At 39.6% G+C, this 24,889-nt stretch overlaps 1 protein-coding gene across 1 annotated transcript; it reads left to right on the top strand.

The window, feature by feature from the left end:
• Nucleotides 1-579: 579 nt before the first annotated feature.
• On the top strand, nucleotides 580-14,740 carry MYL10 (myosin light chain 10; the record flags this gene model as incomplete). Its single annotated transcript, XM_084299851.1, has 6 exons — nucleotides 580-663; nucleotides 3,387-3,462; nucleotides 4,932-5,036; nucleotides 8,656-8,734; nucleotides 13,838-13,886; nucleotides 14,642-14,740. The coding sequence occupies exons 1-6, from the start codon at nucleotides 628-630 to the stop codon at nucleotides 14,738-14,740; spliced, it is 444 nt and encodes a 147-aa protein (XP_084155977.1). The 5' UTR covers nucleotides 580-627.
• Nucleotides 14,741-24,889: the final 10,149 nt, after the last annotated feature.

Raw genomic sequence — 24,889 nt, 5'->3', positions numbered from 1 at the left:
GAACTGGGAAGGAGTTCATATGGGGTCTTACTTGAACTGCTTGTATTCCTTCAGAACAGCTGGTTGGGAATTCATCTTAAATCTCCACGGGAGGCTACAAGCTTACATCACTCCTCCCATAGTATGGAGCTCTGCAAAACCAGTGCAGAAGAGGGAGTAGTGTCCTGTGTCAAATGGGCTTGCACAGGTGGCCTTACCCAAGGAACAAGCAGTGGCCCAGCTGTGTTATTCAGAGTCACACTTTGGGTCCCTCACCTCTTTTACGGCAGCACAGTGACAAGCTGTCCTTGCTTATACGAGCTGTCAGGTTCCAGGCAAGAGCACGGAAATGGCAAAAACCCTCAGTGAGAGATTCAGCTGTAACTAAAGCAGCATATTTTATCCCATTTTTGTATATATATATATATATATGTTGTGGATTCAATTAAAACAAAACAAAACAAACCAGAAAACACAAAACACAATCTTCTTGTATTACTTACCTGCATATATTTTACCTTCTGTTAAAAATGGAATTTGTTTTCATGGGTGCTTAACAGACAAGGTAATGTATATTTGATTTTATTTGTCTCACAGGCTCCAAAAAAGGCAAAGAAGAAGATAGAAGGTGGTTCCAATGTGTTCTCTATGTTTGAACAAACCCAGATCCAGGAGTTCAAAGAGGTTGGTCACTGTTGTGCTGTTCTCTATAGTCTCCTGTCATTGCTAATGAATAACATAGGTTCTGTTTGTAATCCTTATTCAGTTCTCCATCTGCTTTAATAGAACACACAGTTGTTTTCTGAATCATCTCTGTGGTTTTGGCTAGTATATCATTTTCCTTGTGTGTTTGTTCTTTCCTTCATTCTTTTTTTCAGTCTTTCTTTCCTTCATTCTGTCCCTCCCTTTTTCAAGTTCTAGGTTTATTTGAGAAACTCCTGAGCACTAAAAAAAAAAAAAAAAAAAAAGAAAAGAAAAGAGGAAGAAAAGAAAATTATTATCTAATCCACTTTAGCCCTAATTCAGGAAAACATTTGAGCACATTTTTAAAGTTAAATTTAAGTGCTATTTTAAATAAGAATTGTCTTGTGTGCTTAAGTGTAATCCTGAATGAAGATGTTGTACTGAACCAGGGCATTAATTAGTGGATTGTTCTACAATAGTAATAGAAATATTCTTCTGTGCCCATCTAATACTGCCCACAAACTAGAAACAAAAATACCAAGAAGCCCTCAGCCAACTTTCTCCATAAATGCCCATAAACCAAAACAACATGTTGAGGTTAACTAATTAAACATCTTCTGGCTCCCCCAAAATTTGGTATTATCATGCATTATGGATTCTTTGATCAGTTACCTGTGATGAGGCCAATCTAATGGGCATAAAAGCTGATGCATAATTGAAGAGAGATAATTTGCTTGATGAGTTTAGGCTCTACTCTTGAGTGGGCATTTTAGAACGTCTGCGAGGCCATCACGTTTTCCACTGATTTGTTCTTTTAATTACTCTTTTTTTTCCCCTCATTTTTTGCTAACTCACATCTGCAAAGCAATTTCCAATGTTATACACTCTTTCATTTTGTGCATGTGAATTTCAAATTTACTTTTCATGAGGATTCCCATAGGTAAAGCTCAGTGGTGAATGAGACTAAAAACCTATACACGGTATTATAGATGTGGCCCAGGTAAATTAATTGAAACCGCTAACATTTTCCCAAGTTAATGGGAACATGTTCATTAGCACTCTTCTCCCACCTCTTATCAGCATCCTGTGAACATCCAGTTTTATTCTCTTTAAGGACTACTGTTTGAAGACCTACCATTAAAAAGAATTGGTCAGAATGCTGGTTTTATCTACTCTAAATAAGCTAATACTTAGAACATTTCTGGGAGAATGGAGGCAGAAAATGGCAAAGTCACAAGGCAGTGAAGTGGTCCAATAAAAACCAAGACCATGTTGTGTCTAAAGACTGCCTACTTGGAATAAATTTTGGCTAAAAAATTGTTTTTTATCAGAACAGTTTTACTTAGAGATTTCAATCAGCTCACTAGAAAATGTATCAGCATTGCCATTATTATGTTATTTTAAGTTCCTTCATTAAGATACATAGCTAAAACTCTTCCTCTCTTCTGTGGGCTTGTTGGGCTCTGCTTTGCTCTTCATATTTCATTCTGTTTTGCTTCCAAATTGTGGGGATGCTTAATCATTGTTTAAAGCAAGCCTCCCCCCAAAAAGGAAGGAAAGCAACTATAAAGACCTGGGCTTAATTTTTTATTAGGTGATGGCTTGGCAGGTAAATGAAGGGTTATGAACATGCATGCTGCAAGTAATCACATGGGCAAACTGGAATGTGAGCAGTGGGGCTTTGTAAGAAACTGGACGTAAAACTGAATGAAGATATGTTGATATAATGTGATCATGGAAAGAAGTGCAGCCTGTAGAGCAGTGGATTTTAAAACTCTGAAAGTTACTGTAACTGCAGTGGACTAGCTGTATTTTAAGGAGAATGTTTTTTTTTTGTAATAATCCTGAAATAAAAACAATTCCTGATCATTGTAAAGACACAGTCTCCTATTGATGTGCATGTCTGACAGATAACCAGCTTCAGAGATATGCCTGGTCCTACTAATACTCCCCAGAGTACATGCAGGGGAATTTTAGGTCATTAAAATCTTTCAAAATCAATGAAACATTGAAAGTGTGATAGCAGCAAATAGACAGGCATGAAAATAGGTAAATAGACGGGTAGCTAGGCAGTTAGCTGGCTGGATAACATATGTTCATGATTTTTTTCTGTAAGAAGTTAAATTTTGCCTAACAAGAAGTACTTAAGGTCAACGCATCTGAAGGATACCATTTATTGAAAAGGGAAACAAACTTTGAATAAATAATACTAGGAAACATACATTTCTCTGTGCTTCAGAAAATTGAGCTATCTCTGTATGAAGGATCATTCTAAGGCCCAGAAGAAATTGAATTTTGCTCAATAGCAGAGAGATACCTACAGTAATTAAATGTTTTACAAAATATGATGGCTGCACAAAGGAATGAGATATGGGAAAGGACTAAAACCTCCCTAATTCAAGCTTTTATGGGTTAAGGCCTGAATGGCTGGAGCAGAGCTGCCAGCACTGGCTTCAGCCCAGCTACATGCTGCACCGAGCATTAATTTAGTAAGAAGTTTGGGTGGGTTTAATTAAGTCACTTGCCAAAATACAGTATAAAATACAAAATACAGTGTTGAAAGTGAGGAAAGTGCAATGATGTGGCATGTTATGGAAGAATCAAAGGAAGTAAAATATTCTTTACCGCATGAATATAACACCCCTCTGTATTGGTATGTGTGATTGTAGCACTCTCCAGTGCAATGTGACAATGGCAATACGTTGCCCCTTTTCTTTCAACAGGCTTTTACCATCATGGATCAGAACAGGGACGGCTTTATTGACAAAGCAGACTTGAGAGACACATTTGCTGCCCTAGGTAAGCTGGTAGTGATAATGAAATACCTCAAAGAAATGCAGTTTACATTTCAAGCATATAACGAAAAATTGTGTTAGAATTACAGTGAGGGAAGTAATGAGATACATAGAAGGCAAAAGGAAACCTGTTCAGTTTGTTCCTCCTCCTTTATGGTAGTCGCTATCTTGACTACATAGGTCCAGCTGGGAAGTCTCCTGAGCAGCCTTGTTCAGATGCTGAATGAAGGTCTCTCTGGGACCCACTGGCGGGTGCTACAGAGCTATGCAGCTGGCAGCTGTCCAAAGGCACTGATCCCTCCCCTGCAACTATTTCATAAAAAGCCCACCCAAGTAGGGGTCCATGCCAGGCATTTCTGATTAGCCTCTGAATCCATGCTTCACAAGCTGCACCTTTATTGTCTAGGAGCCATGCAATATCTACCAATTAACGTTCTTGTCATGGACTAGCTGCCCCTCTGCCCACACAAAAAGTAGGAAGACTTCATGTGAGGTTCTGTGCTGTTGTGCATTGATGTGGGGTGGAATGCTCATGTCATGAGATTAGGTATTGTCCATTTCATGTGCCTTATAATCGTGACAACATCAAGCAGATTGAAAAAAAAATGTCCCAAGAAAAACAAAAATCAAAATGCTCCGGAGCCCAAACCTGAAGCTCTATCCATGTTGCAACATTTGAGGTTTGAACAGTGATGTAGGCATTTGGGCTTTTGCCATCTGGATCTTATTAAAAAGAGTTTGATAAGAATCTCTAGTGCTCCCTGGGGTGGAATCAGACTGCAGCAGAGTCGGTGCAAAGAGCAGAAGCTCCTGAACTCTTTATTGTGACAAAGGAGTTTGCCAACTTTGGCCTGTAGCTACTGTTACCCTGAAATATTTATTTCTTAAGGCCAAGTTCTGCTATCCTTCATGTTCAGTGAAGCCCTTCAATGCCTATAAAGTACAGTCACAGCAAATTACCACTCAATTTGAGTAGAGATGCCAGGTTCTAAATTCTCATCAGTAGTCCAACACAAGGATGGGGAGGGGATAGGACTACCCAGCTCATCCATCTGCCCTCTACGCACAAAGGCATCTCAATATACGGGAGGGCAAAGTCTGAGACCTTGGATCCACTTCAGTCACTTGGAACTCTGCTATATTAATAACAATGGGGTCTGTATTTCACCTGAGGTAATAAAAACAAAAACAAAAACAAACAGCAAAACAATTTATTTGGAAGTGGCCCCTTCTTTGGTCTGCTGCTGGCCAGGTCTGTATCATTTATCCCTCTTACTCCTTCAGTCACCCTTTGATCTTAGAGCCAACTCTGTATTCCAAGTCAGAATACATTGGAGTACTCTGGAGTTGTGTTCTACCATGTTATTAGCAAAGTTGCACAGAGCCCTGAGCTCCCCAGTGGGAGGAGATGAATGGGAATAATTTTTTGAAACACAATTTGTGATTTATTATGAAAAATGATCTCTGCTGCAGGTCGTCTGAATGTCAAGAATGAAGAGCTAGAAGACATGGTAAAGGAGGCGCCAGGTCCTATTAACTTCACTGTCTTTCTTACTATGTTTGGGGAAAAGCTGAAAGGTAAGTACCTTTGGGGGATTGGAGAGGTATCTGTCAAAGATCCTCAGCACTGAAATATCTCAGCACCTTGCAAATTATAATAATGTATCCACAGAACAATGCTTAAAGGCAAGGAGTGATCTCCATTTTTGCAGACAGAGATGAAGTATGAAAAGGCTGAGAGACAGTCCAGAGGACAATTCAAAGGTGTGATTTCAGCTTGCATAAGCTAACATGAAAGTGGCAAATTGAGGTCTAGAAAGTAATGAAATCATGGCAGCCTGGAGCTCAGTGCAGAAGAGTTATTCACCATCTGCGGGTTCTAGGCTGAAGTCTGTCGCTCATGCTGTGCTGGTATTATTCCCAGTGTTAACTGGTTTAAAATTATCTTCAGTATTTCTGTGAAAACCTTTCTGAACTCCTTTGACTCATTATGTGAACATGACCTCTGCACTATCCTTGCAGTTAACGGCCATGAAGAAGCAGCATGGTCTTCCCTCATTCTCTGTTACAGTAGTAACCCTGTAGCCCAGGGTTGGTTTCATTTGAGGTCAATGGTAATTAAGCTATTGGCTTAAGTTGAATGAAGATTTTGCTGAATAACTCCTAATGAATGGATAAATTGGACTAATTTAATCTCAGTGGATTTAGAATGATAACACAGAGGAATTTGGCCCATTGCCATGGAATATATATAAATGACTGTAGGGAGTTCAGAAATCGTAGGTACTAAATTCTGTGTGGAAGCTAGTAATTTAGTTATATCATTTATATGGCTGGAAACTGCAAAATAGGGAGTGTGAAGCCAAGAGAACCCTCTAGTCATCCTTCTGTATGAATTAGAGATAGGTGAAAGCCTGGACCTTCAGAGCAAGGTAGTTGGCCTTAGCCAAGCACATTCCAGAAGTCTGTTAAAACAACTAATATTATGTTATTCTCTTTTCCCTCTTTACTTTTTCTTGGGGTAAAAAATTATGAAGATAACACACACACACACACACACACAAACAATCAGAGAAGAGGAAAAATCTGATCACCTCTTCTTAAAAAAAGCATTTATTGTATTGTGGCCAGCCTCTGGCTTTATACTGCTAACCACAATTTCAAAGAAAGGCTTTCTACCCTTAGAATAGAAAATAGAGAGGTCTAATAGGAAGAACTGATGTAACTAGTCCTCAAAGAAACTCACTATTGATAAGGAATACAGCATGTGTGGAAAGTATAAGAGGTGACGGTAAGGTTCTAGACTGACACTGAGGAGCAGATTTTTTACACAGTCATTGATCTGTCTTGATCATAGTGGTACCTGCACCTTTACATTCTGAATATCATCTGGCAAAGTACGTAATGCCCTTCTCCATGCTCTTCTGTTTCTGATGGGGTGTTTCTGTGGGTTTCTGATGGGGTGCCCTGCTGCACATTCCTGTCTATTTGTGTTGCTTGTGGTTGCACAGAGCATGCCTCCATCTCCATCTTTCCTCTTGTCTCTTATGATTGCTCAAGCTGGCAAAGAGTCCAGCCCTGCCGATTGTGTGGCCTAAAACCAGTGCCAGCACAAGAAGGTGAATGGTAAAGCATGCCCCTGTTGTCTGCAGCTTTCCAGTTGGCTACTAGCAGAGGAGGAGTTTTTTTTAAATTTCCATTTGGTGAAGGGAAAATCACAGCTGTGCTTGTCATGCCCTTCTGGTTGGGTTTGTCATGCAAAGGAAGCAGAGCCAAAAGACTGCACATTCCCAATCAAAACTAATTGGGATGAAGAGCCTTTGTAGTGCAATTAGAAAGGGAGAAAAGGCTAGAGGAAGTGGATATGGCAATTTTGCAACACTCTTTATTAGCTAAGTACCACTCAGAGAATTTGGTGAAAGGTGCTTTCTAAGTAAAATTTGTTGTGCTATAATTGATTTCTGTCATAAAGGGGAAGCTGGGATTTTTGGGACGAGCTTTAGCTTTGTATATGGAGATTATGATGCCAGATGAACAGCTAACAAAACTCAGTTTATGTTAATGCCAACCACATGGAGCTGTTTCTACAGGGAGTCAGAATAATACAATTTGTACAGAAAACAGAGATGCCGCACATCAAAGAAACCACTTTATTTACCAGCTAATCAATAAAGAATGCCTGCTGCATTGCTTCTCTTCAAAGCCAAAGTCCAAGGATATGACAGAGTAGAAAATGTAAAACACAGTAAGGAGAAAAAAAAAAATCCCCCACACAGTGGTGACTATTTAAAATGCAGACCTTTCCTCAGAACTGGGAGAAGTTTCTGTTCAAAGGACTATCAAAACAGTCATTAAATACCAATCCTCATTGTATTGATCATATATTCATTGTAGATTGAATACATTGCTTGTAGGTTGGCAGAAAAATATACACGGCCAGTGTATAACAGGAGGGAGGCCATATAGTCTTTCGTTTATTGACCATTATATCTCCTAGGATACTAGTACTAATCCTTATGATTACAAAGAAAACTAAGGAGGTGTCAAGAATGTATATACTTGTTAGAGCAGAGAACCTTGCCTGGGTTCTTTCAGGTTCTCTCTGTGTCAAACGTTGGAATATAAACTTAAATACTAACGGGATTCTTCCAATAGTTTAATCACCTTTTTTAATCACACTTTTAACACTTCAGCATCCCAAGTAACCTCATGGGTCAATATACCTGCTTGTAAATTTGTTTTCCTAAAGTTATGAATAATGGTTTGCATTGTGCTACCATAATGTTTTGAAATACTGAGGAATAGTGAAAAAGAGAGTAAATAGGGTATCTTTCGTTGTGGCTAGAAACTGATCATGATTAAGAATACGCAGAATCTGCAGTGCTACAGAATAGTCAAAAATCCCAGCCAAAGGCACTGTGAAAGCTATTCCCTGACCCATTTTTTTTCCCCAGTCTAAATAGATGGGGCAGATAAAGGATGGAAGAAAAATAAGACTGTTACTAAAATTTTATTGCTGGGAGTAGAGGAGCAGAGAAATTAAAGTCAGACCAAAAGTTTGTGGCCCATCTAAGAGCAGAAGCAAACTCTTGGAGCAACAGTCTAGTGCTTTAAACCATCCTGTTTCTATAAGTAACACTTACTTAATAAAGATCTACTTAAGTGGGAGCGTGCTACAGAATATAAGAGCAAATCACCATTTTGCATTGATCATCCTGTTTCCACTGCGTACCATTGACATTCAGATTTTTATGACGAGCTCCATTTCCTTTAGTGAGGGAAATAACCTCTTCTCTATATAGTGAAGAACAAGTAACATCAAAAAGTGTTTTTACAAGGAACGTACAGTACAAGATTAGAGGAAGCCAGTGAGGGAAACAGTTTGTTATATTTTCATTTCTGAAAGCCACTAATCCTCTGGGTACTGATATTGGAGACCAGTTCCTGGAAGTTTTCTCTCCTGCAGACATAGAATAGATATGAGTTATTATTTTTAAGCTTCTGAGCATTGAACTATTCACCTCTATTGTTTATCTGACATGACAAATGTTGCCGACTTAAGGAACCTTTGTCTTCAAACCTCCAACTGCAGAATTCTCCATTTTGCTCTGTTTTTCAGTGAATGCAATTACATAGCAAGTATTCGACAGCTACAGAAATACACCCTGGCTTCTAAATTATATTTCATTAATTTTAGGCACGGACCCAGAAGAAACCATTCTGAATGCTTTTAAGATTTTCGACCCAGAAGGAAAAGGCCACATAAAGGCAGACTAGTAAGTTTACCTAAAATTCTTTTATAATAATAATAATCATATAATAATAATAATAATAGTAGTAGTAGTAGTAGTTGTAATTGTACAAGTTTAATGAACTCCTTAAAAGCTGTATTTTTCATAGGATTTTAAGAGACAGAGAAACTGGCAGGCTTTGTAAGCCAGAGTTAAAAGACTAGACCATTGTATGATTGTATTTGTATACCAAAAAGAGATGTTATTGTCTTCAGACATTGCAAGAGGCAACGGAAATATAATCACATGTAGGCCATTAGATAGCCTTTTTTGAAGATCTGGATATAAATCAACACATGACTCTTTGTAGATTAACTCCATATGTAAAATTAAAATGAATGTCTGGTGCCTAGCTCTCAGAAAGCTTGAATAAAATGGGAAAGCTATTCCCTTAAAAAAAAAAAAAAGTGATCAATTTAATTAACTCGGGGACATGGTTTTAGTAAGAACATTTTCCTTGTTACATGTTTACTGTTTGAGCATTCTGCATCTAGACAACAATTTGCTGTAAATTTCTACTAGATATGGTGGGAGCGAAAGCAAATAATGCTATTAATAATATCACAATTATTATCAATATAGCTATTCTTTAAATAAGGAGGGAGGACCTAATTTGTATTCATAACTTGTTACACCAACAGAGCAGGGTAAAAAGACTTTAAGAGCTAATTGCACAAATGTAAATCCTTATTATACTGTCCAAATGGTGTAAGTAGGCCTTCAGGTAAATGAGATAAATGATACCAAATCAAGGCAGTGGATGAGGAGGTCTGACCTATGGCTCCAGTGAAATGCTTTATGTGCCTAGATTTATGCATATAATGAAATTCCTCGGTGAATTTGGGGTCTGTACTATTAATGTAGCAGCCAGTTCAGGTAAGTTTTCTGAAGGATAGTACACATAGCAAGCTTGTTAGGGAACCATGAATTACAAAACTGTATTTGCGTCAAGAAATTCTGCTAATGTTGTGATAAGGTAAAGGAATACTAAGCCTGTTACCCAAACCTCTGAGATGGAGTTTTCCAGGACAGTATCTGCAATTACTAATGTCTCGTGAAGGTAGTTAAAAATAGGAAAGTCACATACAATATATTTTTCCATTACCAATTTGCTTTTCTGTGGCAGTGGCACTTAATTCCCAGTGGGTATGACAGTCCTATTATGGTAAGCAATATGCTCCCCCCCCCCCCCCCCCCCCAAAAAAAAAAAAAAAAAAAGCCAGGTTCACTAAAGAACTTCCAAATTAATTAAATCGAGATGCAACAAGTGGATGTAGCAAGCAAGTGGGAGGAATAGAGAATTAACATTTTTTCTGCTTTCTTTGGGGTTAACACTGTCCAAACAGCTTGGGAAGAACACTCAGGATAATACATCAAAAGTGACTCAAACATTATCAGAATAAAGTTTAGCCTGTTGCCTAATAGGCCAGATCACACGGTAGTGAAATCACAACCATGAAATACAACCTTCTGATGATACAAAACCCATGAAATGTTGTATTTCCCACCACTATCTGTAACAATGCACTGCATACAAAATCTGCCAGCTTGCCACCCTATGTCCAGTTCTACATTCCTTGGAAGCTGGAAGCCAGTTGGAGTTTGGGGCAAATTAGGAATGCAGTATCACACTCCAAAATAAAGATGAGAGAGAAATACATTTTTTTTTCCTTGATGGAAAAGGTCAACCTTGTTCCCACCCCCACTGCACTGCTAACATTAGACAATTGTTTTAGTTCATCACCACAACAGAGCATAATGTTTACTTATTAGACCCGAGGGTAATGTTGATCATTACAGAACAAACCATTAAATCAATTCCGTGAATGTCTTTGAGGTTTAACTTCTATTCATATGCTTCCAAAATTTAGGCATTTGAAGGTTTTGAAATAATTTTTATGTTGGCTCATGCAGCCCTTTCAATATGACAGTTAACGTTAATAAATAATATTTCTCCATATTAAAAAATCCTGGAATGTTCCTCTCCAAAACCAGCCATGTTGACCTTTTAATCAGAACTTCTTTTTATGTTCATGGAGTTAACATCCTTCTGGGGATTTTTATGTCTCTTCCCTCTGCGTGTTTTCACCTCTAGTCTGGAAATGACTCACTTAGTCCATCTGATGGTAGCTGTGATGGAGTCTTCTAACCTTTCCAGAAGCTCCAGGAGTTTATAACTTAATTCCAAGTTCAATGACAGACTTTGTTTGTCTGCATCATTATACCACACATAAACTTCTTCCTATAGCATGATGTCAAAAAGAGAAAATGCTTTAGGTCAGATTCTCAGCTGGTGTAAACTGGCATAGCTTTTGGAAAGATTAGATGATTCAGTCCTAAATGCCATTCATTGGACAAAGTGAGTCAGGCCAACATCAACTGTGTCTAATGCTGATGCCAACAAAACTTTACAGATTTGTACCAGAGGAAAATGGACCCAGAGAGCTTAAATGCATTCTGGACTTTTAGAGATTAGTTTGACAGAGCTAATGATGTTTCTCATCATAGCTGTAGAGAACTGCTTATTGTAACTCACCTGTGTTTTTTTTTTTTTTTTTTTTTTTTTATTTTTTTTATTTTCTGAGAAAACAATGTATGAAGGGAAATCCCAGGGGAATAACAAAGTGTCCCAGAGATTTTACAGATAATTTAAAAAATGTTTTGAAAATACAAAGAGACAACAAAATATTTGTTTCTGTAGTAGGAACTGAAGTCAGGCAGGACAAGAGATAACATTTAAACACCCACATCAAGGCAAATGATATTCTTTTTTGCCCAGAAGACTTTGTTGTTGTTGTTGTTGTTGTTTGAGAAACAAATAGTCTTTAAAAAAGAAAACAAGATACATGAAGAAAGAAAGAAAAAAACACATAATCTCTAGCTTTGGAAATTGCAAGTGTTCATTTCCCTATAAAATAAATAATGGAAAATGTGCACAGATCCTTAACTCAGTCCTTCTTCCTTGTGAGTGTGCCAGAGCCTACTGGGATATGCATCAGAAGATTATAATTAGATATTTGATCTTTTCTTTTCCCCTAAATACTTTAAGCATGTGAGTAGAGGACACATCGCGCCCAGATCTCTTTTTAATTCAGTCCTGTTTCTGATGAAGCTTATTTGTGACTTCTGACAAAATTGCTGTAAGTGCTTCCTTCTATTCACTGAGCTCCTTCCTGTATCACACTTCCTATTTACATTTGCTAATGATGTTTGCCCCAGTGCACATACATCCAATAATCAATTTATGCTGATGAGAATGATCTCTCTACTCCCCCAACCAGAGAGCATCTGAGAATTCCCCTTCAAAAAGTGCATTCACATAACAAATGACCAGACTAATAAGACAGAAATGGCAATATGAGAGAAAGAGGTGAAGAAAGGCTCTGTTAAGTAAAGAGCATGGGAAAGTACTGCAAGGAAAACATATACAAGAGCTTAAGCCCTGTCTGTGAGTTCAGAGTATTTCCCCAAACTTGCCTGCATATTTCCATGCTTGTCCTTGTGGGTAAGGTCCTGATTCATTACCCATAAACTTCCTTTTTCAGTTTTCCCTTTGTGTCCTTCCAAGTGAGTACTTCACATCAATGAAAAAGAGATTCAGAAGTGTATATGCCTCTTACGCAAATGTCTTTGTTGTAGCTTTTTACTGGAAAAAAAATATGTGTGTTAGAGATATGAGGAAGTACAGTTGTAGCTTTGCCATCAAAATTACACTTTTATCTGTGTGACTTGTTTCACTCAAGATGCATGCTGGATGGGAGCAGGAAGGGAAGCATTACTATTTTGCCTGAACATCTGCATCCACAGTAGGTGAATTTTACTTGTATGAAAGTGTTCCTGTGCAGGCATGATTTCTATTATAAGTAGTTATTTTTAAATATTCACTTTAAAAAACAGAAAGGGCTGTCTTCAGAAGAGCTATTGTACTCTCCCCACACCAATTCTTAAAAAAAAAAAAAAAAAAAAAAAAAAAGCGGCCTTTTTTTCCAATCTACAAACTAAAACAGATTTCTGTACTTATTTCAGCTTTTGTTTTTGTACATCAGGCTGTTCATTTGTCATCACTGATCTATAATCTGTTTTACTGATCTGGAAAAAGCCCTGGTAAATACCTTTGATAATAACAACAACAACAAACAACTGTGCCTTTGCAATGTGAATGCAAAATCTTTTGAATTAATATAGGAATTCTCCTATTTATTATCAGTGCAAGTGGAAGGGATGATTGTGTGATATCAGTGAGTTGATAATGGTGGATGTTTTCACAGATTGTACATACACTGCCCTCAGTATGTGAGTAACGGGGTGAAATGTAAAGACATTTTATGTAAAGGGGTTGAACTGGAAGCAGTAATTGTTCTTCTTGGCTTTTATTCACCTATACACTTAGGTAAAAAAAATTACACGCTCAACTGACTTCCCACAATGGGTTTGAAAACAGAGTGTAAAATCAGCTGAGGATCTGTCCCAAAAATATTCTCTTTGATGTAATTGCATAAGATGCAGATTGTGTGTGGGATAAGCTCCTTGTTACAGTTCTGTAACTCCAGATCAAGATGTTGTACCATGAAATACAACAGGTCTCACACAGTTTCACAGTCTCCTCTGGGAATGACTACATGCAAATAAAAGGATCCTCAGATGATGATTTGGAATAGCTGTTGGAGTTCTCTTTCAAGTCCTCTTTCTCATTTCATGCTCTGTTCCTTTCATCCTCTGATTTTACAGAAAATATTCTTTCTTTTGGTTTTGCTAAGTGATCCAAACTTTAAACAGCAAGTGAGAAAACCTACCATTTTAGGTTAAGATAAGCATACAAAATTGCTGTATTACAATCAGGGTAATAACCTTAAACAATTTTAAACCTCTATAAAATGTCACAAAAGCAAAATAAGTTGGCAGAGCGAGGCATTGAAACTGATGGGTACCCACAGAAAATCTCTTACAATATCGTGTAAGGATTAACAGCTTTAATGTATGCAGTCACACAGATTTTCTTTCATGCGACTTCAGGAGGGATCTTGCCATCTGAATTGTCATGTGCCATTATCACCCTTTAATCAGGTTATTTCATTTTTATTTGGACAGCATCAAAGAAATGCTTATGACACAGGCAGACCGGTTCAGTCAAGAAGAGGTAAGGACCTTACTCAAAATAGGAATGCATCTCCAGCTACTCCTCAGCCATATGCATTTGCCCCTCTTTAAATGCATGAAATCAGCTCAAATCCAGTGTGAGAGAAGGCTGATGCCAGCTCTAGCAATTAGGAACAATTCAAAGCATCTCTTCTGAATAGCTCCATGGCTAAATCAAAGTCAAACAGATTCTTTGGACTTCCATCCAAGTGTAAGCGTGGCCTATCTCTTGCTGTTCTTTCCTATGGTGAGCTGGGCAATGAATTTACTAGAGTTCAAATGCATTTGGGTGGGGACTGTGATCTGTTTTCCATTTCTGTGAGAGTTATTTTGTTTGAAATCCAAAATGAGTTCTGAAATGAGGTACTGACTTTGTGGTTTGTGTGAGATTGAACATGGATACTGCTCGCTGGGAGGAATTTAGAGGGACTTTCCTTTCAAAAGAAGAGATTGAGTGGAGTTTGTTCATGGCAGAAACAGACTGGAGTGCAGACTGGAATACAATATTTAGTCAGAGCTTACCTGGACTTTAGGGAAAGCTCTTTCTGATAGAGAAATTTTGGGGATTCTAATAGGATTGTTAACCACTTTTGTCCTTGTTCCTATTTCAATTTTAATGAAACTAGGGAAAAGTTTTCTATAATGGTTAACGAATCAGGCCAGCAGGGAGCTGAACTGGGTTGAAAATGAAAAGCAGTACATGTTGCTGTCTCACAGTCCCATGTTTGTAACACTTATCTCCTGTTCACTTGGCAGATCAACCAGATGTTTGCTGCTTTCCCTCCAGATGTCTCTGGTAATCTTGACTATAAGAACCTCTGTTACGTTATCACCCATGGTGAGGAGAAAGACTAAAATGAAAGCTGAGCTCCTGCGATGATGCACCAAGTTATTTCATTATGCTTTTCTGTGCAAGACAAAGGGCTAAGCATTCAGTATGTGAAGCCATGTGGTCATCAGAAGAGAACCAATAAAACAATTGAAATTAGATTAAAGTTATTTAATGCTCCTGTTTTTATAAAAGATGAAAATACCAATTTTGTGAGTTTTTTCCCATCCCTTTTTGTGTGTGTGTGTCAGTGGTTTGAAATGGAATTTTCTTGATGAACTGATGCTTTCGTGATTTATTGACAATCCTAATGTTCACCAGATGGTCCACTGGGCACTGCAGTGTTGCTTAACCTCTTGTCTTTTATACATAAGCTCCATGTGCTAATTGAGAAATCCTCTAACTTACTGCACTGGGAAGAGCATTTGGTAAATAGAATTCTGTTCCATTTCACAGCCCTTTGCATTGAAAGTGTAAATAAAACAATATTAAGCTCTTGTGAATACACCATATGCCTTCACCATCTTGGTGATGTGTCCAGTTTCATAATCCACTTCTCTCATTTGCTTTGGTGCAAAAGAACAGAAACGGTGGAACAGTGTCTATATTTCTCATAGCAAATTTTACCTAGGCATTGTTAGAAACCAGCAGTAAAGAATTTCCCCCTTCAGAGGTATCTTTATATCTGTAGGAAGTTGTTCACAGAATAATAATAAGGGCTTGTTTGTTCACCAGTTGGTCATGATCCTTGTTTTAAAGGTGAGGGACACATTGGAAGGATGTGTTTTGCCACCCAGTCTAGGGAAAATACAAGAGAACTCAGGAACTGTAGCCCAGGGTTACACCTAAAAGGAAACTATCCCTCACTTTGATAATTCAAGATCAGCATAGCTTCTAAAACGGGCTACGGTTTCTTGTATTTGGACTTCTAGGAATTGGACATATTCTGCCTATGTGGAATACTGCACGAAAACTTCCTGCGTGGGAGTCAGAAGGACATTGCAGCCAAAGTAAAACAAGCTTCTGCTGTTTTAACAACTAATGCAAATGGTTTCCTTTTGCATCAGTGTTGTTGGCACAACAGTCCCACAGACATGGAGTAACAAGCTGCTTCTTTTCTATTTCTTATACTCTTTCTAGAAAGAGAACTTGAGGGCATGAGGTCAAACTCTGCCCTCATCAGAAAAGGCAGAATAGTTAAATGAAAAATCTTTAGCATCTGCATGACTTAAGGAAGTGACATTCAGCCCCACCCGTGGTTTTTTGTTGTTGTTGTTGTTGTAGCAAAGCCCTGCACTCAGTGCACATCAGTAATGTGGGAAAACTGGAACAAGAAGGCTCCTGGCAAGGACATGCCCAGAGATGGCATAATAAATCTCTCCCGTTGCACCTATGTTCAGAAGAACCACACGTTCCTGTAATAACAGTGTTTTTCTAATGAAAGTAGGTGAGTTAATTGTGTCTACGAAAAATCAGATTGCTGCAAAATATTGGTGGACACAACTAGAACCAAAATTTGACCCTTTTATGCATGAGTCTTGCTGAAGATGTGGAAAGGGCTTTGGCACTTCTTGGCGTATATTCTTGTAACATTTAAAGCAATGTCGTGCTCCTCTAGGTCCTCTCTACGGGGTGTGCAGCTTGACTGGGTTTTGGGGTCTAGTGAAACTCCATGTAATGCAATGCATAACCTCTTTTTCCACCTTCTGACTTATCTGCCAGAAGCTAGGTTTCCTGTACAGGCACAGCTCTTACCTCTGTTTCACGTAATGATACTTTTCTCCTCAAAATGTGTTTTTATTTTGTAAATGTGGGAGCACTGCTAATGGGATGAGATTGTAGCTACGGGAGGTCGCGGATATATTTTCAGTGGCAGAATAGAAAGAAAGACATTTGTAAGCTTCTGCTTTGTGCTCTTTTGTGGACCCAAACAAGTGACCACACTTCTCAGCAAAGAAAGGAGCAGGTTATAGGAGAGAGAAATTGATGTTTCAGTTGCAGATTTAATTTGGAAGTTGCTTGAGCAGTGAGTCTGGAAAATGCTCTTCTATGGCACAAACATATACAAATCTAGTGCTGCATCTAGTGCTGCATATAGTACAAGCTCCACAAAATGATATACCCCATCGAGTGAATACTGACCGTTCCACTAACAGGAGCTGAAGTCACTCAGGCATCAGATGTCATATGGTGCTTACATTTTATGTTCTGTTTAAAGATTTCAGAATGAGATTGAAGAGTAGATAAAATGGCATTAGGGCTTACCTTTTGCCTTCTATCCAGAGAGTATTTATTTTTCCTTGTGTGAGTTGGTAGACAAAAACTTTGAGGACAGTGCTCTTGAAAGATGAGGTCGCATATTTTTCCATCAAAGCTTACACACTTTTTGATGGATCATTTTTCATCTGTTATTACCCAGTTACATGACTTCTTCAAGTGCAGCTCTGGAGTGCCTTAAACTGATGAAAGTCTGCTGCACTCTGCTCCTTTCCAGGTTGTACTCCTCCTCTCCCTCAGGTCAGCACTTGAACTGCACTGTTGGGCCTGTGCTTCTCCTTGTCCCTTCCTTATCACTGTGAGCCTTTCCAGCAGTCACTGAACTGCATCTGGCCCTAGAATTGTCACTGGGCCTGGTCATGACCTGCAGCTTGACTTCTCAACTTGACCTTGGACCTCTCATTGTAGACTTCTCTGATGATTCCTTCTCCTTCCCTTCCATTGATGACTTCCCTAAAGCAGTTTTTCTGTAATTCAGTCCAAATGTCCTCCAGCTCCTAAGGGGGACCAAACCAAGGTGTGGGCTGTGAGGTCCTCCAGCAGATACCAAACATTAATGCACCATCATAGTACCCTCAACCACCCAGAGCTCTTGTGACACTCTGAAGCAGTTCTTGGGCTTCATAGAGGCCCAGATTCCTTAGGACCCTGGTTCTCATTCCTCTTCATTACACTTTTCTTTGTTCAAAATCCTTTCCACTTTTTTTTTTTTTGTTTTTTTTTTTTTTTTTCTTTTTCTTCTGTCTTTTGCCGCAGGATAACTGCATTTAGTCAGTACAGCAGACACGTGCCTGTTAACAGATTGCTTGAAGAGACCTTTGGGTTGGATTGTACCATTAAGCTTGTTGTTCATTTGGACTACTGCACCTTGGTCCATCACACAATAGAATTTGAAGCTGTAACCCTCCCCTTCTATAAGGGGAAAGGACAAATGTTCAGATTAATGTGATGAAATCATTATGGACTTGTTCTAAGAATCTTTACCAATCCTGGTTTCATTTTAATCCATATCTGGGGGAATGGAGCTGTACTTACAGGTTTTGGATGCAGATTCAACTAAGTAAAGGAAACAAAGAGCTGAGGTTATTTCCACAAAAACCAAGATTCTCACCAAAGCATCATTAAAATGATCAGATGGGAATTGAACTTGTGTGAACTCCAGCAGTTGCTCTTTAGTGTCAGCCCTTTCACAAACTATTACTGTTTGGATGGGAAGAAAACAAAGAAGCAGTGAAGAATTGATAATCTGCTTTATAAACACTTAAAAGTTTAACACTGTAAGCCTTTCTGAAACCTTGTGAATTGGTGCAGCAACATTTGAAATACTGTCATAAAAGGCAGAGGAAGAAAGGTTCTTATGCATTCCCTCTGGCTTGTTGTTCTGCTTGGAGGCATGGTTGTTCTTAGAAATATTTGTTTAATCTTTCTAAACTTTCCAAGTAGGTAGCCTCATGTCCAAAGCAAGCCTTATTCAAGTGCTGGCCTTATATATATATGTATGCCTATTACATATATATGCATACTAAAAAACAAACAAACAACAACAATAACAACAACAACAACAAAAACACAACATATCTATCTACATGAGCATTTTTCCCCAAACCATCTAACCTAAATCTTTCTGTCTGCAAATTAAATCATTTTCATCCTTTCTACCCTCTTTGTAATGAACATTAGCACACTGGAAGACTGCTTAGTTTTCTATTTTTCAATGTTCTTTTCCAACTTTTCCTCTCAGTGATCTCTTCTCCACTTCTAATTCTTTTTCTCTTTATGACTACCTTAATTTGTGCATATTGTTTTTCTTAAAATATGATATGTCAAGTTGGACAAATATCCCAGCACCAGCCAGAATGGAATAATTATTGTAGGAGTTATCTGTAAAACAAAAACAACAAAACAAAACAAAAGAGCCCTGTGATGCAGCAGCAGTGAAGGTTATGTATTTTTCTAGGCAATGTGGGGAAAAGTTTATTCCATTCCACTCTTTTTTTAGTAGCTGCTTGCTTCTGATCTCCTGTAGCCTGCTCTTCCTATCCCAGAAACTTCCTTAGCTGTGATTCCCCTCTGTCTCTGTTACCTTGGTAATGTGCCAGCACGGGTTATTTGAGGACACATCTTGAATTTTCACTAATGTTAAAAAGGTGCAGATTGTTTGAAGTATAAGTTTTCTGTGTAAAAATACAATACCAATACAGTTTTAACATTTTCATTAATGAGCTGGATGATGGGACTGAATGCAACCTCAGTGAACAACATTGGATGGAGCAGACCAAGTAGTTGTGCTGCTGTTCAGAGGGACTTCAGTGAAACAGAGAAATGAGCAGAGAGGAAGCTCTAAGTTTGTAAAAGCAAAATGTGGATACCATCACCTGGGGAGGAATAACTCCTCCCCAGAGAAGGAATAAGACATAGTACAGAGACCAGAGTACAGAGAAAGACCTAGTCGCTAACAAGTTGAATATAAAACTGTAGTGTGTTCTTACAGCAAAGAAGGCCAACAGCATCCTGAGCTGTATGAGGAAGAGCATTGCCAGCAGGTCAAGGAAGGTGAGTCTTCCCCTCATCAGTGGTGAGACACAATTGGAGAGCTGGGAGCTCTCCAAAGCTCTCCAGAGCTCTCCAGAGCTTTGGAGATTTGCCTTTCTTCTATCATGTAATGATCTACGCTAGTCTTTAATTCCCTCTTGTTTTTCCTTCTCCCTTTGAATTTAAGCTGTTCTGAATTCCATCCCCATCCTCCAAACTGCTCGTAGGTTGCCTTAGTTCTGTCCATCACTGAAAAATTTTGTATACATGCTCTCTATTTTGCCCTTCAAATTGTTAATATTGAATGGAATCTGACCCCAGGACAGTCTCCTACTCCTCTTCCTTCTCTGTCAACAACCTTGAAATGTCTTCTGATTTCAGCAGTGGTAATTCACGTAGGACATGTTTTTTAGCTATACTCTAGGTCACTGGTCTTCAACCTGCCTGTGGGCAACTGTACAGGAAAAGTTTCTCACCTGTGGGCCTTGCTTTATTTCCCAATCAGTATAAATTCAGGTGGTCACCAGTAAGGTGTTATATAACACAAACAACAGCCAGCCATACCTCTCTTAAATTACCTGTGATAATTCTTAAACCCAATCAAACTCGATTTCCCACTGCAAATGGGGGAAAACCAGGTTGAGCAAAGCTAGTTTAAATGCAAGATCAAATCCACTTGGATTCCTAAAGGCAAGCCTATGGCTTGCACCAGAAAAGACTCCACTTCCAGAGCTCTGATTGTGTGGCTGGGTTCACAGCTTGCTAAGGAACACTTCTGGGTATGCTGATGCTGTGCAATGCCATTGGCACAGTTGCTGTGGCTGATGTCCCTTGTCTCTCAACATACTATTACTCTCCCAAACTCAAGACTTTGGAAGGCATAGATGGGGTTTCACTTCGAAGGAGCTGGACCTTGGATCCTTGAAGCACGTGTGCACAGTATTTGAAGTAGCACAGGTTTTTTTTTGCTAGAACTACATAATTTGGGAGATGCTCCTGTGTATTCACTTAACATTGGCCACTTAAATCTAGTGTGTATTCAAGGAGGCTTATCTCTGCAGGACTTCTCTTCAGTGAAGGGAAAGAGGTCCTTGAACAGGCATTACAGGGCACTTAAATTCATTTCTGCTCTGATTCAGCCTCTGCAAGCATCTATCTGACTCTGTTGATTATAAAGCAGGGGCCTGGGAATGCTAACTCAGGTATTCAAGGTCAAGCATAGCCATACCTCCTTGAGTCCTGAGTCCTTATCTGGGGAATTGTTGCCATTTGTTGCTGGCCTTTTCAGTTTAAATGATTGCTTAGTATGCCTTTTGACTTGAACTTTTTTTTTTTTTTTTTTTTTTGGCAAAATATACTGGCAAGCTCAGCATTTGGTCAGCTGCTTCAGCAGGAGTACAGAGCTCAGATGGTAGGCCAGGCAGGATTTGTTTTTGTTGTAATGACAGTAATAATGTTATAAGATAGTAGCTGTCCCTTCACGGGGTAAGAGACCCTATGTACACAAGTGATGGGAGATCCAAATAGCCAGAGAACTGGAGGAAAATATAAGTTACAAACCATCTTGGCTGAGGTCACACAGCAAGTCAGTAGAGTTAGGACCAGCCAGGTCTCCTGACAGCAGCAGTTAGCTACATTGCCTTTCTAGATGCTGATGCTGCAAAGCTGTACATACAAACTGAATCCCAACAGATCACTTGATTGAGTTGGTCAGGTATTTGCTAGGGTTGTTACATACTGGGAAAAATAAATGAATAAATAAACAAAGCCATCTCTGGAGACCAAATGTGGTTGCTCATGTGATTGGCACTCACAGAGCACAAGCAGCAGATGGTTTGTATGTACCTGCACAACACACAAACCACACCTTGCTCCACACCTGGGGTGGGGGGAAGCTGGTTCCCCTTTAGCTAACTCACACAGTGTTGCTGGAAGCCTTTTGATACTTGCTTTGTATGGATTTTGGTGTATTTCATGGACCTACCTACACATCACTAAAAACTGGTGTTGCTTGCTGTGTAACAGGCTCACATGCCTCAAAAACAAGTTGTTTTACACAAAACTGGGGAGAACGGCAGATGACTTACTACCTTGTCCCTTTAAGTCTTGGAAAATGCCAGCACCACCACAGCTGCAATGAGTAGAAATTTCATTACCAGAGATGCAGAGGGGGGCTCCTCTAGCAGGCCAGAAACAGATAAATCTCCATGAATTTATTGGTAAGCTAGTGCCTTTAAGCTATCGTATGTAAAAAGGATGCGGTTTAAATAGCATCCAGAAAGTTATTTGTGGAACAGGAATTAGCTGGTTTCAGCAAGGATCTGCCCTTCCAAACTGGGCTCCGACTGTAAAGGCTGTGACAGAATTTAATGCTTGGAAAAATAATACTTGTGTGAATCAAGTGCTGAAGTGGTACAAGTATCCATATTTTGTCTAAAATTGTGAAAAGCCTTAAGGAAATGATCAGTCATTTCTTTTTAAAGTGGTGTTAAAGTTCACCCACGCTTGTACAAACAGCAGCACGCAGGTAATGCTGCATGCCACCCTGTTTCTCTTGGAAAAAAGTAGAAAAGTTTAGTTTTATTGCTGGGTTAAGTATGTACATGCAAACATGCTAACCAAAGTGAGGCAGACACCAGAGACTCTCTTGGCCCAGCTGGGCACAGGGAGCCAAGGGTTCCCTCAGCCCTGCTCTACAAATGCCAGTGGGGCTTTGCTGAGGCTGCTCAGGGCCCTTCCTGAGCATCAACAACACCTGTGACCTCTCCCACACCTGCGTGGGGCTGCTCTGAGTGCTACTCCAGCCCCACAGTGTGGGGGATTAATGCTAATGGGCTCCTCTCTGCCTCGCTGCAACCACAGCCCACAAGGGACAGAAGAAGCTGTTGTGGGCCTGCGCGCAGCCCTGGCTCTCCCTGCTCCTGCATGGCTGATGTGGAGGTGAGGCGAGGCCCCGGCATGCCAAGGTAAGGCAGAGGTTTTTTCCAAGCAGCATATTAATTAGGGTACTTGAGGCCTCGGATCAACCCTGGGCTTGTGCCTGGGGAACCGGTTCTTGGGAGAGGCGGGATGGGGAGGTTGTGGGGTTTTTGTTGTTTTGTTTTGTTTTACCTTAGCTGTGAATGACTTTCAGTGCCCTGTTTAGTCAGCTGTGTCTGATTATATAAAGTAACCCCCTGGCTTTTTGTATAACATATAAAGCTTATCACCTTTTTCCAGCCGCTTCAGCACAGTGTGTTCATTAAAGCACCCCTCTGTCGCTAGAAAAAAAACAACTGCCTGCTTTTAGTGTTAAAGATGTGTGTTTTGTGCCTGTGTGTATCGGGCGGGTACCGGTGAGGCCCTGGTGACTGAGGCGCTGGGCAGCGTGCTCTCCCCTGAGGGGCTGCTTGTCCCTGTACCTGGCCCAAACAGAGCAAACTTGTAATCCTGTTTTTTCCAGATGGCTCCCTCTAGCTATGTTTTAATGGCAAGGTAGAAACAGTGGAGAAAAATGGAGTGGAGTGCCTTGAAGCCCCTCCATCACTAATTTATCACAGTCTTAATATGGAGAAAATAGAGGCATCGGCCTGTGTAACTGCTGTGGGTGTCTGTAGCATGTAATGCAAGTGCTAAAATGAGGAATAAGGCTTTTGGTACTCTGTATTTAGTCAGCCTACTGAGGGATGGCTCAGAGGATGCTTCAGGCACCTTAAATCTGGGTGTGAGCTGGCTCCCTGAGGAGAGCCCTGCTACAGGAGCTGGTGGCTGAATTCACCAACGGGGCTGAGTAACTTGAACATCTCCGGGTGTTCCAAATGGTTCTGGGTCTAACACGTTGCACTTTGCAAGCACTAAGGAGGACTCATTTTGCTTTGGGTTAAAAATAAAAGCCCAGTGGTGTGAATGCTGATCAGCCATTGGGGTGGCCCCACAGCAGCCATTTTGGCTCTTCTCAGGCCAGAGAGGTGCAGACAGGAATTTGGGACAATCTAACAGAGAAGGTGTGGAGGTTGAAGCAAAGCTTCATCTACCTTGTGCAAAAAGAAGAGCAAATCTTCCCAGTAAAACTTTGACCCCTCAGTTATGGGTGCTTGGTTGTCAACAGTGTGAATGGCCCCTGTGCTACTAGACAAGTAACAGGCTGCTGTGGATTCTCTCATGTCTAGTAAACACTTCAGTACAGTGGGTTTTTTAAGAGCATCTTCATCCTTTGCCCAGCTGTCTATCCTGTGAAACCCACAGGAGCTTCCTGTCTTTGAAACCTCTCCTGCTCTGTCAGCCTTGGCTGAAGTTTGCCTGTGGCTATTACAGCTGAGGACAGGCAAGTGCATGTTTTATTATTCTATATCTTCCCCCAGTGTACTTTTTAATGTGTGTGCATATATACTGCCACTCCTGAATCAATTTCATGTTGAATCTTCAATTTAGTTTAACTGGCAGAGATGGGAACTTGGAGGCTTTCTTTTCTTTTTCTTCTGACTTGTTTCCATTTACTGTTTTATGAATGTTCCATTGCTCAATAATGGGAGGTGGAAAATGAAATCCCAAGATCATATTTTAAAGGATGTTAATGACTGTGAATGTAACCAATATAGTTAATAACAGTCCAGGCAGAGATGGAAGACCGTTCTCCTCTTTTGACTAAAGGCCAACATAGCTTTCTGATTATCCCTTCTAGAGAAGGATCTGGATATTAAGGGATAAGTCATACTAAGTATTTCCTTCTTAGACTCCTTATTCACTTATGCCTACTGCTTTTTTGTCATCTTTAAAGGTGTTGTTTAGCCTGTTTTGAATTACTTTAAAACAAACAAGTCTTTTAAAAAAGACAGCTTTTAAATACATGGAGATATTTTCTAAATTCTTTTGATTAAAGGGGTCAGATTTTTCTTCTTTTCTGAAACAAAATTAAGAGTAGCTCCTAATTTGGAGCGTGAGAGCGAGGAACAAGGACTCTGGGCTTCAGAAAGCTCTGCTTGGTGGAGGGAGAAGTGAACATTCAGTTTCCTTGTGCTTTGCTGAGTTAAACTTAGAAATATGGAGGCTCAGCAATGGAATACCATGTCACAGATTCCAGTGCAGAATTACTAAGAAAAAAAATGTACTGTTTTGTTTCCATAAACCGAAAAGCAGTAGAAGTTATTTTAAGCTTAGAGCAATGAGAAGATAAGGAAGTACTGGGCAGAGAGAAAAACAAAACCCCTTAGGCTAATGAGCCCCTTGCCTCCAGGTTTATCTTGGCTCCACCTCTCTCCTTTGTCATTGTATTTGTCAGTCTCCTCCTCCAGTCTAGCTGCCTCTTAACCTCATTAATACTTCACTTTGATGGTCTTAAGTTCTTGACAATTTACTCCAGATGTTTGCTACTTTGAATGAAATAGATT

The sequence above is a fragment of the Netta rufina genome, assembly GCF_964035555.1.
Source record: "Netta rufina genome assembly, chromosome: 21".
Taxonomy (NCBI): Eukaryota; Metazoa; Chordata; class Aves; order Anseriformes; family Anatidae; genus Netta; species Netta rufina.
Note: the sequence above shows the minus strand (reverse complement) of the source record. Positions and strands in the feature narration are given on the sequence as shown.